Below are 16,485 nucleotides of genomic sequence, written 5' to 3' on the forward strand. Positions count from 1 at the left end.
CATCTGAGATGAAAGTTTATGAGAGAATATCTAACCGGCTCTGCCAGATTTATATTCTCATAAATTTTACATCTTTTATGTTTATACTTTTTCCCATCTTTTTGTTTATATTTTTGTCCATTTTACCTTTCAATTCCCCTTTCATGATATAATAATTTATTATATCACCGAAACCCTAATACTAATTCTGTGTGTAAATAAATAGTGGTCAAATAAAGGTAAACTGAAAGAAAAAGACGATAGTGTTCTTCCCCATCTGGTTAGGGTTGAGGCACAGGGCTGCATTGCACCAGAGAAATTGCCATAATCAAGACCAGCTAAGATGTCTTCATCGAAAGAGGCGGACCCAAGCCTGGGTTACCTCACTCGAAAGGACACGGAGGTGAAGCTTCCGCGTCCAACCAGGGTAAAGAATAAAACCCCCGCTCCAATCCAAATCACCGCCGAGCAAATTCTCCGGGAGGCTCGGGAGCGTCAAGAGGCGGAGATCCGCCCTCCGAAGCAGAAAATCACCGACTCCACCGAGCTCGGCGAGTACCGTCTTCGCAAGCGCAAAGAGTTCGAGGACCTTATCCGCCGGGTTCGATGGAACATTGGCGTTTGGATCAAGTATGCGCAGTGGGAGGAATCGCAGAAGGACTTCAAACGCGCGCGTTCCGTTTGGGAGAGAGCGCTGGAGGTGGATTACAAGAACCACACGCTCTGGCTCAAGTACGCGGAGGTCGAGATGAAGAACAAGTTCATAAACCACGCGCGCAACGTGTGGGACCGCGCCGTCACGCTTCTTCCGAGGGTGGATCAGTTGTGGTATAAGTACATTCACATGGAGGAGATGCTGGGCAATGTCGCCGGCGCGAGGCAGGTTTTCGAGAGGTGGATGAAATGGACACCGGACCAGCAGGGATGGCTGTCCTACATAAAGTTTGAGCTTAGGTACAACGAAATTGAGCGCGCCAGAGGGATTTTCGAGCGATTTGTTGAGTGCCACCCTCGGGTTGGGGCTTGGATACGCTATGCCAAGTTTGAGATGAAGAATGGCGAGGTTGGGAAGGCCAGAACCGTGTACGAGAGAGCCGTGGATAAGCTATCTGATGACGAGGAAGCAGAGCTGTTATTTGTTGCTTTTGCGGAGTTTGAGGAAAGGTGTAAGGAGACTGAGCGTGCAAGAGCTATCTATAAGTTTGCTCTGGATCATATTCCAAAGGGAAGGGCGGAAGATTTGTATAGAAAATTTGTGGCATTTGAGAAACAGTATGGGGACAGGGAAGGGATAGAGGATGCCATCGTTGGGAAGAGAAGGTTTCAGTATGAGGACGAAGTGAAGAAGAATCCGTTGAATTATGATTCCTGGTTTGACTACATAAGGTTGGAGGAAAGTGTGGGGAATAAGGAAAGGATCAGGGAGGTTTATGAGAGGGCTATAGCCAATGTCCCCCCGGCCGAGGAGAAGCGCTACTGGCAACGCTATATTTATTTGTGGTATGTTTGATTTAGATTTCATTGCTTTTTTTTTATGTTTATTCACTGATTTTGACATTTTTTTTTTCCTAATGTTTGTTATATGTGCAATTTAGGATTAATTATGCACTCTATGAAGAGCTCGATGCTGGGGATGCGGAGCGAACTAGGGATGTATACAAGTATGCATCTGGTTATAAAGTTTAGATATAACTGTATTGATATTGCTTTGAATTATGCTAATCACTATCATGTTTAGGATTCTATTTTGTTCATCAACTCATAGTTATGAGAATATTATAATTCACTATTCGAATGTTACGAAATACACGATTCATACTACTATTCATGTTTTTACTACTATTTGAATCTTAAATGAACACTGCTATTCATGTTTTTACTTTTTCACCAATTTTCTTGTGCTTATTATCTTCTTTTACTAAATCACTTAAAAGACAATTTCTTTGTAGTATTGGTATCATAGATTTACGGCACTGCTACTAAGTCTTAGCCATACTGATGTTCTTTGTTACTTCCATTTCTTTAGGGAATGCCTCAACCTTATACCTCACAATAAGTTTTCGTTTGCAAAGATATGGCTTCTAGCATCTCAGTTTGAAATACGTCAACTGAATCTCAAGGGTGCTAGACAAATATTAGGAAATGCAATTGGAAAGGCTCCTAAAGATAAGGTAATATATCTGTGGACTCAACGCAACTTCTTTTAATTGCAATCTGGCTAACTTTTCACATTGTTACTCTTTGACAACAGACCTTTAAGAACTAGCTAACTTTTCACACATTGTTACTCTTTGACAACAGATTTTTAAGAAGTATATAGAGATAGAACTGCAGCTTGGTAATATAGACCGGTGCAGAAAATTATATGAAAAATATCTGGAGTGGTCTCCAGAAAATTGTTATGCTTGGAGCAAGTACGCTGAATTGGAGAGATCATTATCTGAGACAGAACGAGCACGAGGAATTTTTGAGCTTGCAATTGCCCAACCAGCATTAGACATGCCTGAGCTCTTGTGGAAGGTACAGAATTTATTTCTGGTGCTAGAAAATGTCCGGACACTCACATTTAAGTGGATAGCTTTTTTACTTAAATAAAATACAAAGATCACTTTTAGGAGCCTTTTACTAAAACCGTCGAAAAACATGTAGAAAAGTAAAAATTTAGGCCATTATATGCAAATTATTTTCTGTTATATAATTGTATGATGCCTTGTCGTGTAAAAAGTTGAATGAAAAAAGGGCAAATTATTAAAGAAGAAAGTAACGTTTGCACTTTGTCTATATTACTGGATGATGAGGGGAAAAGGAATTATCGACCTTGTAGATCACTGCAAATTAACTGTGACTGCACAATTTTGTTGTTTTCCTTATTCTAGAATTTGCTACTGTACCTGGAATTTATGGATTTAAAAAAAAAGTAAAGTTGTAACAAATTTAAAGGATTGGACCTCTGAGATTCATGTATTTGGTACTGATTCCCTAGGATAGTTCACCCATATGTATATATATTGAAGATGTATTCAAACCTATGGAAATACTTTTATGATTTCAATAACTTTATGATGTCATTGTCTTGGGTTGGTTTGAGTAGTGGTTGTAAAGTGTGTGGGTGGCCTAGGTATGGCCAAGAAGAACCAAAAAGGAAGAAGAAGAAACGCACAAAGGAATGGAAAGGAAAGAATTAGAATAAGAAAGAAGACTAGGAGAAGAGATTCGTCTTTGGAATGATAGCTTCTCTTGGAAACTATCCATAACATCACTCAAGAACGAAGAGAAGAAAGGTTCCTCTTGCACCACTAACTCTTGAGCTAAGCAAGAGAGGAAATTCAATTCAACACTTGAGTTCTCCTTCAAGTTAAGAACTCTTGAAGGAGAAGTGTTCACACACTTCTTAAAGCACAACCATGGCTTCAAAGCAAATTGCATTCATTGCCAAACTTGTGGCCAATGTGCAGAGGTGCTCTCTATTTAGAGGTTAGGCTCATGAAAGGAGTGACCAAGCACTCTCTTTTCCACCCTTGTGTCCGAACAAAGCTACAAGCTAAATTACTAAAGGAGTAGTCAAACACACTATAGGCCATCCTTGTGTCCAAGCAAGGATTTATTGCACGAAAAACTATTTCTACATCATTCATGAACTTGCTATCTTTACTTATAGTTAATCTCCCTCTAGGAGCCTCCTGAAGTGACTCCTTCCTGTCCACGATCACATCAAGTGGTTTGATGAGATGTCCCAACTTTATTATAACCTCGATTAGGTGCCCACAACTGTTGGTGGAAGTTTGGGTAGCAATCGCATTTTGGGTGGTCTGATTGGTTTAGGGAGATGGAGGTTCAATTTGAACATTATTTGCTGTGAGGACAGCAATGAAGGGCGAGATTTCAAGCTTGGTGCTTTTTGCGTTCAACAGAATTTAACTTGCAATCTCTTAAACTTTCATTAGTTTTTTAGGTGATTTAAAAGTGGAAAAATTGTATCTTTCAACCGAAAAAGTTTAGTGGTTGTATGTTAGCAACTTCTGCATTCATATGGTTATGCCCTGGTGTGACAACCTCTTTTTTCATCATTCTTATTTGCCTTCTATTGTTTGTCTTATATTTTGCATACCTTGATAACTATATTCACATTAGTCATAATGTAACTATGAATTTGTTGACACAAAGCAGGCATTCATTGACTTTGAAACTGCTGAGGGTGAATTTGAGAGAGCAAGAGCACTTTATGAAAGGCTTCTTGACCGAACAAAGCACTTAAAGGTATGGATAAGCTACGCTGAATTTGAGGCAACAGCTATGGATGTGGACAATGTAGACTTGACGGAACACGAACAAAAGAAGCAATGCATTGAGCGTGCTAGAAGTAAGTGATCCCAGTGCTATATGGCTCTTGTGTTGTTAATTGGTTGTTTTCATTAATTTGAACATAAGTGGGATAGTTTTCTGAATCCCTTCATAATCTTGTGTTTGTGCCTGTATCAGGGGTGTTTGAGAAGGCTCTCAACTACTTCAGATCATCAGCTCCAGATTTGAAAGAAGAAAGGGCAATGTTATTGGAAAAATGGCTCAACATGGAGACTACATTTGGAGAGCTGGGTGATGTTAGCTTAGTCCAGTCTAAGCTGCCCAAGAAGCTCAAGAAGAGAAGGCATGTTGCCACTGAAGATGGTTCTACTAGGTATGTAACTAACTCTGTATACTTTCCATAGTTCCCACATTCTACTTGGTGACACTTATTCAGTTTTCTTACACCATTCCTGTTAATTTAATTTTGCAGAATTGAAGAATTTTTCGACTTTTTGTTCCCTGAAGAAAGTCAGACAACTAATCTTAAGATCTTGGAAGCTGCTTACAAATGGAAGAAGCAAAAGTTGTCTTCCGATGATTAACAAATGCTGGTAGTTAATATTTTTAGTGTGTATATATATTGGGGAAGAGTTAATTCATGTGTAACTAGCAAATACAGTGTGTCATCTACCTTCACATCATAAAATTCTTAGACCATTCCCTTTCATTTGAAAAGTAGTTTTTATTAGATGTAGAAATAGATGTCTTAGACAGTGGCGACTGCAGCGAATGTAATCCTGAGCTTTTAAAGTTTTGACTGATAAATGCATTTGAGAAACATGTGTGAAAAATTTTCATAGGGTCAGCAAAGTTTATTTATTGTAAAATCGTTGACAGACACAATAATAATTGCAAGTTACAACTCATTTTCTAATTTAGGAATCAAAGCAATCAATCACGCGTAGGCTTAAGTATGTTAGATTTCTAAATCAGTTGATGTTATTACAAATTAAGAAATTGTTATTCTTACAATATTTATCATGCCTTAAGAAAGTATATAATATGGTCTTTAATTATGTAAATTTTTTAATTGAATTCACAGATTCAGTTTCATTAGTTTATATGGCATTATTTGAAAAATAATGAATACACTCTTGAAAAATGTATTCCTACATCATAATAGTTCATAAATAATGTAAAATATGTATTAGAATTTCAAGCTAGAAAAATAAAATGAATATAATTATTTTAAATTATCAGATGTTGTTTATTCGAATTAAATGGTAGTTCAACCAAAAGTTAAGATGTGCATTACTTTAGTTATTTCAATATTATTAAGAAGAGGAATTTATGTTTAATTTAATCCTATAAAATTGGTTTATGAGATGAGATTTGCATTCATTTATGTATTTTTAAATAATCTTATCTTTAGTCAATGTAAGACTTTTTACACTTATACATTAATGGGTGGTCCGATAGCGAGTGAAACAATATGCTCAACAAACAATAAACTTTCTGATAAGGGTGGCACAATAGGCCGAACAAATATCAAATCTTGTCAGGATAAACTTTAACTATGACGATATAAAAGATAGACTTTAAGTTTAACCCAACTTCACAAAACCAGCTTGTGAGGTGGGGTTTCCACCAACTTATATAATCTTAAATCTCCTTATCTCTAGCCAATATGGGACTTCGAACAAATATCATGATAAAGTTTTTGGAATGTCTAGATACATATATGAAAAAAATTATTAAAAAGTAAATTCAAAACATAATATTCACTTAGTTCTTCTTAAACTTGTTTTATCATAGGCATATGACATATAGTGGTAAACTATTATGTACCAATACCTCAATTTATGTCATTCATATATATATATATATATATATATATATATATATATATATGACATGTATTCATATTCGATACTTTAAGATATTTTACTTATATTATCAATAAAGTATCTAATTTATCAAATAGTAATCTTTTTATGATAAGAATAATTTATATATTTTTTATTTTGTTAATATTTAATATATTTGATTTTAGTTTATATTCACACCCAATCATATCTTTATTACATTTTTCAAAATAAATCAACATCTAAAATATATGTTATATCCGATCACGTATCATGATCAAGATGATAGATAAGATTATACAAATAAAATGCAAATAATTTACAAATGACCAACAACCAAAAAGTACATTTTATGTGATTAATATATATATATATATATATAATCTGAAATCTTTTTACGTTTTAAAACGTTAATTTAATTATTTATCTCGTAAAATTTCAAAATGATTTATCGTATGTTATCAAAATAATTTACAGTCGAATCTATATTATTTTCTTCAGCTATTTTTTTTAAAATGTATATTACCATATAATCTGAAAATAAGGCAGTCATTATATACATCAAAATCTAAATGAATATTTTGAAAAAATCATTAGTTATATTTACAATTTAAAATGTTAAAGAAAATAAAATTGTATCATGTTATATATATATATATATATATATATATATATATATATATATATATATATATATATATATATATTTTGTAACATGGAGTAACATTTTCTTCTAAATAAAATGCAATGAAATTCTTTATTCAATCATTATCATTCATAATAGCTACATAATTTTTTCAAAGAATTACACAACTCATTATCATATCTTTTTACATATTGTAAATATATTGGAGAATAATCTTAGCGCTTTATCAAGATCTCGATAATTTTTTGTTGCCTATATTTGTTATCAACTACCTCCTCCTGAAAATAATCTCCTATGACTGAGTAGATGGGGAAAATAAATTATTTGATAATTTTTATTTTATTTTCTTCATCTTTTATTTTTATTATTATAATCTCTTGTATACTATCTTTGTCTTATAGCTCAGTAGATTTATAATTTATTCACTGAATTATGTATAAAACTTGTAGAATTTATCTTTGTTTTCTTATGTTATAACTCTGCATTTATAATTTATTCACTTATTTATCTTATCCTTAATAAATTGAAAAAAAGGTACTATCTTATCTATTATTATATGAACTGAAGCTAGCAAATCCGGCTACAGGATTTCCCAGTAAAAGTTATACGACTTATTGATCTTTTTATTTATTTTATTCTTCTTTGATTTTGATAAGCTAAAACAGTATTTTTCTTTAGTCCAATGTAATTTTAATTTTTTATTGAAAAAAAAAAACCAAGATATCCACCCCAATATAACCCGTTCAGTTTTTATCTTTTATTTTTCAAATTAAACTCAATTCTATCTAGATATGGCATTATATAACAAATTTATCAACATTGTTAAGAATACACTTACGTGTTAACTTCTAAATCTCTGCTACAATATAATAATGATAATAATATAATAAAATACTAACAACTATAATAACAATGTTGATAAATAATATATAAGAAAATAATAACAAATATACTAATAATAATGCGGATAAAAAAAATAATAAAGATAAAAATAATGATAACATAACAATAATAATATTTTTATATTATCTCCACATTTTCCCTTTATATAAACAAATTGAATAGCCCATGTTTATTATTAGAAACGATACCATTGAATTTATTCATCGTTATACAACAATTTTACCTTGGATTATTTCTCGTCAATATTTCTAATCCCTTCAGATTGGTGGAAGTCGAGTTCCATTCCCAGGTATCTGTTTTCTTCTTTTATGTTTATTAAGCAAAAAAAATGGTCGTCGATGCATTTTTCACATCACATCTTGTCGAAGCAATTACCAATAAATTTTCCCCGATTTGTAATTTCACTCTGGAATAATTACTGCATCAATACTCCGAGGAAACATTGAGTGCATGACATTGTGAAAAATAATGAATTCACGAAAAAAAAATTGTATTTTATCATGGTTTCTTGATTCTAAGAGCTGATCAGAAACGATAATGTAATATTTGAGGAGAGATTTGGTTGATTGTAAATTTAAGAGGAAATTATAAACTTATCGGCAGTTTTTTTTTTTTTGGTACATTGGTGGATCTGTGTTTTTGCATTCATCTTCAATCCATGTATGTAAAACCTATACCTGCATCTTCTGGATACTATGATGTTTGTGCATTTAGTTGTTTAAGGTTATGGGAGAAGAAGTTTCTGTCTGAAATGAAGAAACTTACTATGATGTTTGTGCATTTATTTTGATGTATTGCGTATATTAAGTGCATTTACAATGACAATTAGAATGGCCTCTTAATCTGTGAGGCGTGTGTGTGTTGACTTGTCAGTTTCAGGGTTCCTATTCATTTTCTGAGGAGATGAAGAGTTCCTTGCAAGAAATCTCCCTCTAAAATTAATCTTTTCGAATGTCCAAATAAAAAAGGATGTTCAAGCACCGTTTAAGGGGATTCTCCAAATCCTTCGGGGGTCATATTGATCCTCAAAAATCCGAAGCACTCAAAAGAACAAAAACAGGTGCACATCACGTATATTTTGATCTTAAAAGATCAAAATAACTGTTTTTTACCTTCATTAATTAATCTGCATGATAAATATTTCTATTGAATCAAAATGCAGGTTATCATAATGAATTTCTAATTCTCATAAAAGAACAGTACCAAAAACACCACCTTGCCAATTGTATTTTGTTTTTAGTCTGTTTGTTTGGTTTAACCTTAGAGAATTGATTTCTAACTGAATCAATTTTGATTGATTTTGAAAACCAAACACATAATGATTTTGCGTTAGAAAATCGATCTACATCAATTTGACTTAGAACCAAACACAGAAATTTGTCTTTCCTCTCCACTTTGATATATTTTACTCTTAAATTTTTTAATATCGATAGATATGGAAACTACTTTTGAATACTTATCCATCTCTAATGTTGTTGACAGATATGGAAACAGAGCTCAGCAGAATCGCAAAGCTGATTAAAAACGAAGAGCAATGCAAAAAAGATGGGAAGTCCATGAAAGTGAAAGAGTTTGTGTGGCTGGTAGAGGATTTCTACATCCAATCACTGTACCCACAGTACAGTCGTCTCACCGGAGAGTACGTAAAATCAGATCCCAGCAAAGTGGATAAGATGTCCTCAGCGTCTTCCTCTAGCTCCGAGTCTGAGTACTTTTCCGCAGAGGAAACGGATTATTATTCAGATATCAGCGATTCAAACCAAAAACCTTTCCCCAGAGAAACTGAACCTTCTACTCTTGAACTACGTAATCCAGAGCTTCGAGTGAAACAACTCTTGTTTACACAGAACGCTGATTTGCACAGACGAATTTTTGAGCTTCAAGTGTTGCTGAACAAAAGCAAAGGAACGGTGTCTGTGTTACAGGGAAAACTCCAAACCAACGAGGATCGTTCGGCGTCGAAAATTGCTGAATTGATGGCACGGATACGCGAGCTCGAACACGAGGCAAAGACGATGCGGACGCAGAAAGGAAAATCGGAGGAGAAGATTCGACGCAACAGAAGCGAAGCATTGAACCAGAAGAAGGACTTCGATGACCAGATTAATGCGATGCAACACATGTTAGATTCCGTGAGAAATCATAGCAAGGAGTTGGAGGTGCAATTGGAGAGAACGTAGAAGCTTCGCAATCGTGCTCGGATTTGGCTGAAGAAAAGGAGTGTTTTCTTGCAAGGATAAGGGAGCTGGAACTGGAATTGGAATCTCGATGGAGGAAACAGCACCATTTGGAGGATAGAAACAATGAACTAGAAAGAGCAATGGCACGGCGAGTTCAAGAGATATCTGAACTTCGGAGGGATCATGAAGATTTTAAAGAAGGAGCTACCATGCATGCTGAGGCTTTAAAAGCTTTGGTTGAAAAATTAAAAACCAGTGTGGTTGATAGTGAGGAAACGATAGACAAGCTAACAGAATGCATTGAACAAATGGATGCAGAAAACAGAGAGGCCAGAATTGAGTATGAAGAGAAAGAGTTGATGCTGAAAGAAATGGTGTGGAAGTTAGAAGCGATGGTGAGCAAAGAAGGAGGGGTGAAACTGAATCTGATGAAAGAAGTGAAGCAGCTTGAAAGAAAAGTGGAGAAGTTGGAAAGGATTGTGAAAGAGAAAGATTATGAGTTGATGGGGCTTGCGGAGAAGAAGAAGGAAGCAATAAGACAACTTTGTTCTCTGATTGAGTTTCATCGCAATCGCTATTTCTATCTGAAGGATTCCATGTCCAAGAGTAAGAGGTTTTGGTAACAGAGATTTCACTAGTCATTGTGTTTGCTTCGAGAAACACACATTTTGTTAAAACGTGTGCTTTCTTAGAGAATGCTATTTCTGTTAACTTTTAGGTACGAGGTTGTCATGAACAACCAACCACACTATACCTCTTAGCTGCTACTGCCACCAATCATGGCAAAAAACTCCTTCTACCTTTATGTTCCTACGTGACTATGTTCGATTAGATGAATTGTTAGAAAGTTTTGGTATGTCCATTTTCTTTCTTGATATATGGGAAATAATGAACTTCAATTCAATTTTCCTATCATTCTACTTCAACGACTTTTCTCTACTTATTTTTGGATCCTCGATGTATTTTCTTGGATTCGGATCACCTATTGGTTAAGTGAATGTTGCTCTCTTGATATTATAATTAAGTTTCACGGTAAGGTTTACAATTTTTTTTTCTATTATTTAATTTTTTATTTATTAAAAATAGTGAGTTTGAATAAGATTATATTGTTAGTTCAGATTGATTTCATAATTGAAATTTAATACAATAAGTGATTAACTGATTAAGGAAAATATTAGAAAGGAGATTTTAAATTCTACATGATTAATGCTTCTAAAGGATTTTATATTTCTTTTAATAACATCAACAACGAGATTAATGTCCAACTCAATATAACTCCGACATTTGGCTAAGATGAAAAGTATTGTTTTTAAGAATTATTTTAAATTTTTGTAGTGGAGTAAAATAAACCTTGATCTTGATTTTAATGCACTTGAGAGGAGATTTTTTGTAATCCTCTCATTTGAGGTCCCTAAAAAAAAGCTTTTTCAAAGGTGAGCCTAGACTTACATATGGATTATGGGCTAAAAGTATTGTTTTTCAAGTTAATTTAAGTTTTTGTAGTAAAGTAAAATCCTAACCCACTTAAGAGGGCTTTTTTTAGGAACCTCTTAAAAGAGAACTTTTTTAAAGATAGGCTAAAGGCTTACCTATGACTCATGGGTTAAAATTGTTGTTTTTAAGACTTAATTTAAGTCTTTTTAGTGGGGTCAAATACACTATAACTGTAATCCTAACCTAATTAAGCCCAATTGAGATGAGACTTTTTTACCTTTCTCATTTGAGATGAGACTTTTTTAAAAGTGGATAAGACTGACCTATGACTCATGTGTGAATTCATAATTCTACCACTCATGTCAAAGCGGATCATACCCATCAAGAAAAGAATAGACCGGATTGGAGTTTTCAATCTACTAACCCGTTGAGACCTGATCCGCTTAGCTTGCCAATCTTTTTTTTTTCTAGTATTTTTTATGATCAAAAATTAAAAATAATTAAAAAAATAAATAAATTTTCTATATTATATAAATAAATTATATATATATATTTTATAAATAAAAATTAAAAAAAAAAATAGTAGGTGAACCAATCCAATCCAAATTTTGCGAGCCAAAAACGAGACGAGGGAAAACAAGTCGAACTAATCCTTTTTGGACACAATCCCTAGACAAAACAAGTCGTACTGACGTATTTGCATAAAGTGAATAATAAACTGTAAATTGTAAATGAAAACTATAGTCGTTGTCTTTATTATCTTACTCAGAATCATCCACTAAGCTTGTCACAATCCCTATACAAAAACTAGTTGCCAATGTATATGATGAGAAAAAAATGATATATGGATATGTAGACGACATAATGCTAGTTTTCTACAATTCAATCTTCAAATCTATTTTTCAGAAAATGAAATGACAAATTCGAGTAAATGTCTAGAACAAGTTGGTAATTTTTCAGTCAGAAATTCTCATTTCTACTCCAAGAATGTCCTTGACCATCTCGTATGTCACAAAAGCAATAGCTATGGAAGGAACCACCTGAAATAAACAGAGGAATGGAATCAAAGGTTTTATCTTCCCTACAACCTCACCTGAAATAAAGTGTAAATTGTTGTCCTAACTCTGAAAATAATTTGTACTTGTTTCTGCAGTTTCTTACCAGATCGCGTATTATAAAGTCCGTGTTAATTTAATTCTGTTCTCTTGATCGTAGAGAACTATTATAACATGACAAGGAAGTTATGCAAGTGGGCCATTGGATTAACTGACCTTCACTGAATTGGGAATTAAGCCCTTGTATAATGCTCCAACTCCTTCGTGATGCACCGTTTTCCTGAATGCATCAACCATGCCAGTATACTCCATTATGTTCTTCCCCTCACCAGCAACTACTGGTGCAGCATCTTTCCATCCCACCATTTGCATTCTTCGGCGAATGACATCAAGGGGGTAAGCCACAGTTTGGCCAACCGTTCCAGCAGCAGCCCCACATGCAAGCCTTGTTGTCACACTTAACTCAGAGTCTTGAGCTATTCCAAATGGTTTAGATCGGATCAACCCGTCTTTCAGAGACTCGTATACAGAAAAATTAAGACCCACATATGGTACCTGCAGACACAAGCATAATATGTTCATGCAAAAATGAAATGGAATATCTCAAAGGGCAGAAAACGGGATACTTTTGAAGAATCAAATGTTATTTACTTACAACTCCTATAACTGAAGGTAGCCAGCCTTTATACAAAGCTCGAGGGCCTTCTTCCCTGAAGACTGTTGAAAGAGCATGGTAAATTCCCCTGTATTGACGTGGAGATGCTTCTGTCTACAGAAGCATTCAAATTTTAAGTTATGGCCAACGGAGCAAGCGATTCAATGAAGCATCTCCATCTTTCCAAAGACAACACTTCCAGAAGAGAATCCAAATAAACCAAAATTCAAAAACAACTTTCTTCACAATACCTGGACGGTTAGTCTTCCTCGCACCATGTCCATTGGATAAGTGGCAGACATGGCAATGATTCCCGCACAAGCTCCAGCTCCAAGACGCAGCAGAATGGGAGTGAGCTGAGCTTCTTCTGCGAAAAAAGTAAAAATCAAGAATCAACCACAAAACACAATCCAATGAAGAATCACATGTCCCAGACAAAAACATACATCAATCTTATGATCAGTACTGCCAGATGGGGTTTGATTTCTTTCCAAAACAATGGCATTATAGCGAATGGCTTACGTACACCTCAGAGTATAAAAACTGACGGGCCATTAATACAGCTACTTTTTTTTTTCTTTTCCACTATCTATTCCCCCCTTTTCACAATTTCTTTTTTAATATAAGCAACAACCCATTATAAGGAGTCTAGTACTGTTTCTCTGCTATATTTGACCATCTAAGTCAAATAGTGTTTTGGAGAGGTGTTTTGGTTGTACCATTTCCAGGTTGCTGCTTATAGAGCCATAAAATACCCCTGCATGACACAATTAAGAGAGAGGTTGATATCGAATTAACATAACAAATGTACAACAGACTAATGAAATTGAATTCAGAAAACAAATGTGGAGAAACATACGTCGAAGCTTGCTCATAGCTAAAGAACTTTACTGCTGAATTTGGGACAATACGAGCACAGTTAGTTCCGTTTCCTTTAAACAATCCTCTGAAACCCTCAGTTTTCCATATGTATTTTAATCCCTGAACTGTTCCGTTGTATTTTATATTTTGACGATTTTGAACCTGCATTTTCAAAAGGCAATTTGTTTATCAGCAATTAAAGAAACAACCTATATACTTCTTTGTCCTTCAACATTTGTTTTTCACCATTAATTAATGTAATAAACCATCCACACAGTCTCTCTCCTGCACTAAAGAAACAGTTTTTTTTAATTAAAAAAAGAAAAAGAGCCTACGAAACTAGACATATGATATACCGAAATAAATTTAATGGCAATTACCTGCTGCAGAATTTTCAATCTCTCCAGAGGAGCTACAGCAGTTCGTGACCTACAAATTATATACATTATGCTTCACTGTGTAATCAGATCAAAAGTCAAAACGCATTTGGCACATGCCTAATAGTACAAGCCAAAATGATTTGATTATTTTGAATATTAAAATAATTAACGCCGCACACAACGTTCCATTTCCATATACTTCTTTATTTTTAATTTTTAGTATCTACCCATAATACGCATTAGCTTGTTTTGTCATGTTCTCCACAAATAGTCAAATACAAAACAAATTTAGTAGTAGTACCTTCAACAATAGTATTCACATGTCGACAAATAGACGTTACCCCACTAGATTTGACGGTCAAAGTATATATCTAAAAGAAAGTATACCATTTCTGCATTAGCTTAACACGAAAAAAAAAATAATATACTGAACTACGATTTTTTAATTTTTCATTCCACTTCATTTATCTTTATCATCAAACCATTTTGTCTAACACGTCTTCCTTTCTTTGCAATCTTTTTATCTCTATCTTTGCTGATTATTTTTAATACAACAAACTTTAATTCCTTCTTTTTTTCTTGCGGAACAAGATTTGACAGTTTTTATACAAATCTGACTTTTATTTTTTTCCTGTCTTATTGAAATGTCGTACAAACCTATCGAGCTCCAGTAACTCCAGAAAATGTTCGTTATATATAAGATGCCATAAAGAAAGAATCAAGAAAATTCAGATTGAATCATCAGACCGTATCGATTTAAAGAGTTTGAACATGCAGCATAACAAAGAAGTAACGGCAGCACTTCAATATTCCAAAAAGCAAAGAAACAGAAAATAAAAGAACTAATGCAGAGTGAAACTCACACTCCTCCGGCGACTCCACCGGCGATGAGAGACTTCGAGATGTTGAGAAGCCGGGGAGTACTAGGTTTGGCAGCCTCACCGGCAGGCTCTGCTTCGGAAGTCATAGCTTTGGTGAGAGATCGATTTAGAGAATGAGAAGAGAAAGGAATGTAAACGGTATAACAGAATCGGTAAGAAAATTTTCTTGTTGAACGGTTTCGCTCCCGAAAAGCTTCTATCATCTATATATTTATATCCGCGTACACGTAACATTTTTTTTTTTAATTAGTTTAGTTTTGGTGACAGTTTCGTTAAGCAAAGAACAACCCAACGCAACGAATGATCCATTTAGGTCTATCGGGTTCAGTTATAACAATATTGTGAACATTTATTAATTCACTTCGCTTGTTGATTAAGTATACATTTATTTATTTATTTAAAAGTATTTATTAATATATACCTACTATTTTTTTTTCTTTTATCTTTTTCTATCATATGTACTTTTTACTTTTATTTTATATTTTTTTTATCTCTACACATGGGTGTTGGAAACCTTTTTTTCCTTGTTAAAATAACTGAAAGATGTCAATCTGTCTCATTCTACAACTTTATTCTAAAATGACATTATAAGCAAATTCATGGTTCACGTGATTATGTTAACTGAGGGCTTTCTTCGTATTGATCTCAATGTATCTTAAGTTTTTCTTTTCCATAAATTGTTACACGACACCTCGTATTGGTGGGTCTCGCCTTGACCAAGACAATGGATGGAGCGTCAAGGAAACAACGAAACCTTAGGGTTTCAAAAGGAATTTAACAATCTTGTTCTATGTGAAGTATATATTATGACATTGTCTTCACGTTATTTTTTATTTTATTTTATGATTTAGGTGTTTCAGTTAATATTGAAAGTGTCCCTTGCAATCTACTAAGTTTTTTTAGTTATTGAGTGAAAAATGTAAAATAATAATTGTCAGAACAATTTATTAGGGTTTTTTAGCAAAAATTTAGTTAATAATTATACTCTATTTAATTTTAATTTCTCTTTCTTTATAAGAAGTTAGTAAAATCCTTTTAAACCAATTTAAATTTTGGATATTTGTATGATCATGATCTGATAATCGACACGTCATTTTGAATGTTATATCCTTCGATATAAATGAGTACACATATCGTTTTAGTGCTTAATATTTTTGTTTTATTAAAAATTTGAAAATGTAAATATAAAAAGGTACAATTTTATGTTTGGTCCTGATTGTTTGGTTTAGTTCAATTTGGTACCTATATTTTTGGTTGGTTCAATTTAGTACTTCAATTATTTAAAAGGGTTCAATTTTGGTCTGTTAAGTTGGAGTTAATACCGTGTCCGTACAGAACACGTGTCAGTGGTATCAGAGCCGA

At 33.8% G+C, this 16,485-nt stretch overlaps 2 protein-coding genes and 1 pseudogene across 3 annotated transcripts; 2 read left to right on the forward strand and 1 right to left on the reverse strand.

Annotated features, from left to right (window-relative positions):
- The first annotated feature begins 226 nt into the window (after positions 1-226).
- On the forward strand, positions 227-5,114 carry LOC114173693 (uncharacterized). Its single transcript, XM_028058230.2, has 7 exons — positions 227-1,479; positions 1,575-1,640; positions 2,006-2,150; positions 2,281-2,499; positions 4,147-4,339; positions 4,459-4,654; positions 4,754-5,114. Exons 1-7 carry the CDS (start codon positions 323-325, stop codon positions 4,863-4,865), a joined length of 2,088 nt encoding a protein of 695 aa, XP_027914031.1. The 5' UTR covers positions 227-322; the 3' UTR covers positions 4,866-5,114.
- Positions 5,115-9,146: 4,032 nt separating this feature from the next.
- Positions 9,147-10,826, forward strand: LOC114174308 (uncharacterized; annotated as a pseudogene).
- Positions 10,827-12,016: 1,190 nt separating this feature from the next.
- LOC114173092 (mitochondrial adenine nucleotide transporter ADNT1-like) lies at positions 12,017-15,293 on the reverse strand. 2 transcript variants are annotated; one of them, XM_028057315.2, is made up of 8 exons: positions 15,106-15,293; positions 14,243-14,291; positions 13,861-14,024; positions 13,721-13,758; positions 13,253-13,368; positions 13,002-13,115; positions 12,563-12,901; positions 12,017-12,331 (listed from the first exon to the last, which is right to left on the reverse strand). In XM_028057315.2, exons 1-8 carry the CDS (start codon positions 15,207-15,209, stop codon positions 12,248-12,250), a joined length of 1,008 nt encoding a protein of 335 aa, XP_027913116.2. In that variant the 5' UTR covers positions 15,210-15,293; the 3' UTR covers positions 12,017-12,247. The 2 variants fall into 2 exon arrangements, with proteins under 2 accessions (XP_027913116.2, XP_085525823.1); XM_085669697.1 differs by having other exon boundaries at positions 13,861-14,147; positions 15,106-15,169.
- Between the last annotated feature and the right edge of the window lie 1,192 nt (positions 15,294-16,485).

The sequence above is a fragment of the Vigna unguiculata genome, chromosome 2 (genome assembly GCF_037176805.1).
Source record: "Vigna unguiculata cultivar grain cowpea cultivar isolate G323 ecotype 2 chromosome 2, ASM3717680v1, whole genome shotgun sequence".
In the NCBI taxonomy this organism is placed as follows: Eukaryota; Viridiplantae; Streptophyta; class Magnoliopsida; order Fabales; family Fabaceae; genus Vigna; species Vigna unguiculata.